This window comes from Penaeus monodon, chromosome 33 (assembly GCF_015228065.2).
Source record: "Penaeus monodon isolate SGIC_2016 chromosome 33, NSTDA_Pmon_1, whole genome shotgun sequence".
NCBI lineage: Eukaryota > Metazoa > Arthropoda > Malacostraca > Decapoda > Penaeidae > Penaeus > Penaeus monodon.
The window spans coordinates 23,335,445-23,336,190 of NC_051418.1; the positions used below are offsets into that span (position 1 = coordinate 23,335,445).

Here is a 746-nt window from a genome sequence, read left to right on the forward strand (position 1 = left end):
GGTAAAGAATGATTAATAAATGAATAAGCGGCAATCAATGAATTACATTTTTACTTTGATGTGAACGGCATTATATCTAATATAGTACAGTTACTGAATTATAAAAATTACTCCCTCCAACTGACCATAAAATGAGGGGGCTGTTACTAATGTCGAAAGTTGAGTTTTATTATTTTCTTCTGCATTTTTCAATTCAAATGTCCATTCGTCAGGAAAGCAAAGTAAGAGTGTGAGGTAGAACTTACCTGAACCTTTAACGTATCCAAGAGCATCAGCGAATGCATTGGCGTCTCGGAACACGGCCAAGTCTCCTCCCAAGCCATGGCAAAAGACCCGAGCAGCTTCCCAGGTTACGTCGGTGTCCTTGGCAAGGTACAGACAGGTGTCCCCGAAGTTTATGAAATTACCTGGGCAGGATACCTCTGTACGGAATAAAACAATATATATAATTTACGAAAGAAAATTCATATTGCTCGAGAGGCTTTATAGTCAGTGGTACAAAACTGGATGATTTCTCAGCTAAGTATTCCTCTCTTACTCGACGTGTGGTTCAAAGAATTTTTGATGTCAGTCAAGATGTCCACTATCTGCCTCAAGATCCCTGAAGACACTTTCTCCTCCTCCTTCAGTTCTTTCAACTGGACTTCTTGGCGCAGCAAGATAAGGTCTGTGAGGCTCTGTGGTAGTGAAGAAGTATCTGGAGTTAGTAATGTAAATACACGAACGCACTTAATGCACTGAGCAAG

The 746-nt window shown here is 40.5% G+C and overlaps 1 protein-coding gene across 2 annotated transcripts in view; it reads right to left on the bottom strand.

Moving 5' to 3' along the window:
- LOC119594157 (CD209 antigen-like protein C) overlaps nt 1-746 on the bottom strand; it is a 3,155-nt gene that overhangs the window by 1,570 nt on the left and 839 nt on the right. For both annotated transcript variants that reach the window (XM_037943227.1, XM_037943228.1), the window contains 2 exons: nt 539-677; nt 246-422 (listed from right to left, as the gene is read on the bottom strand). In XM_037943227.1, coding sequence (XP_037799155.1) covers nt 246-422; nt 539-677 — 316 coding nt within the window. The remainder of the gene's footprint in view (nt 1-245; nt 423-538; nt 678-746) is intronic.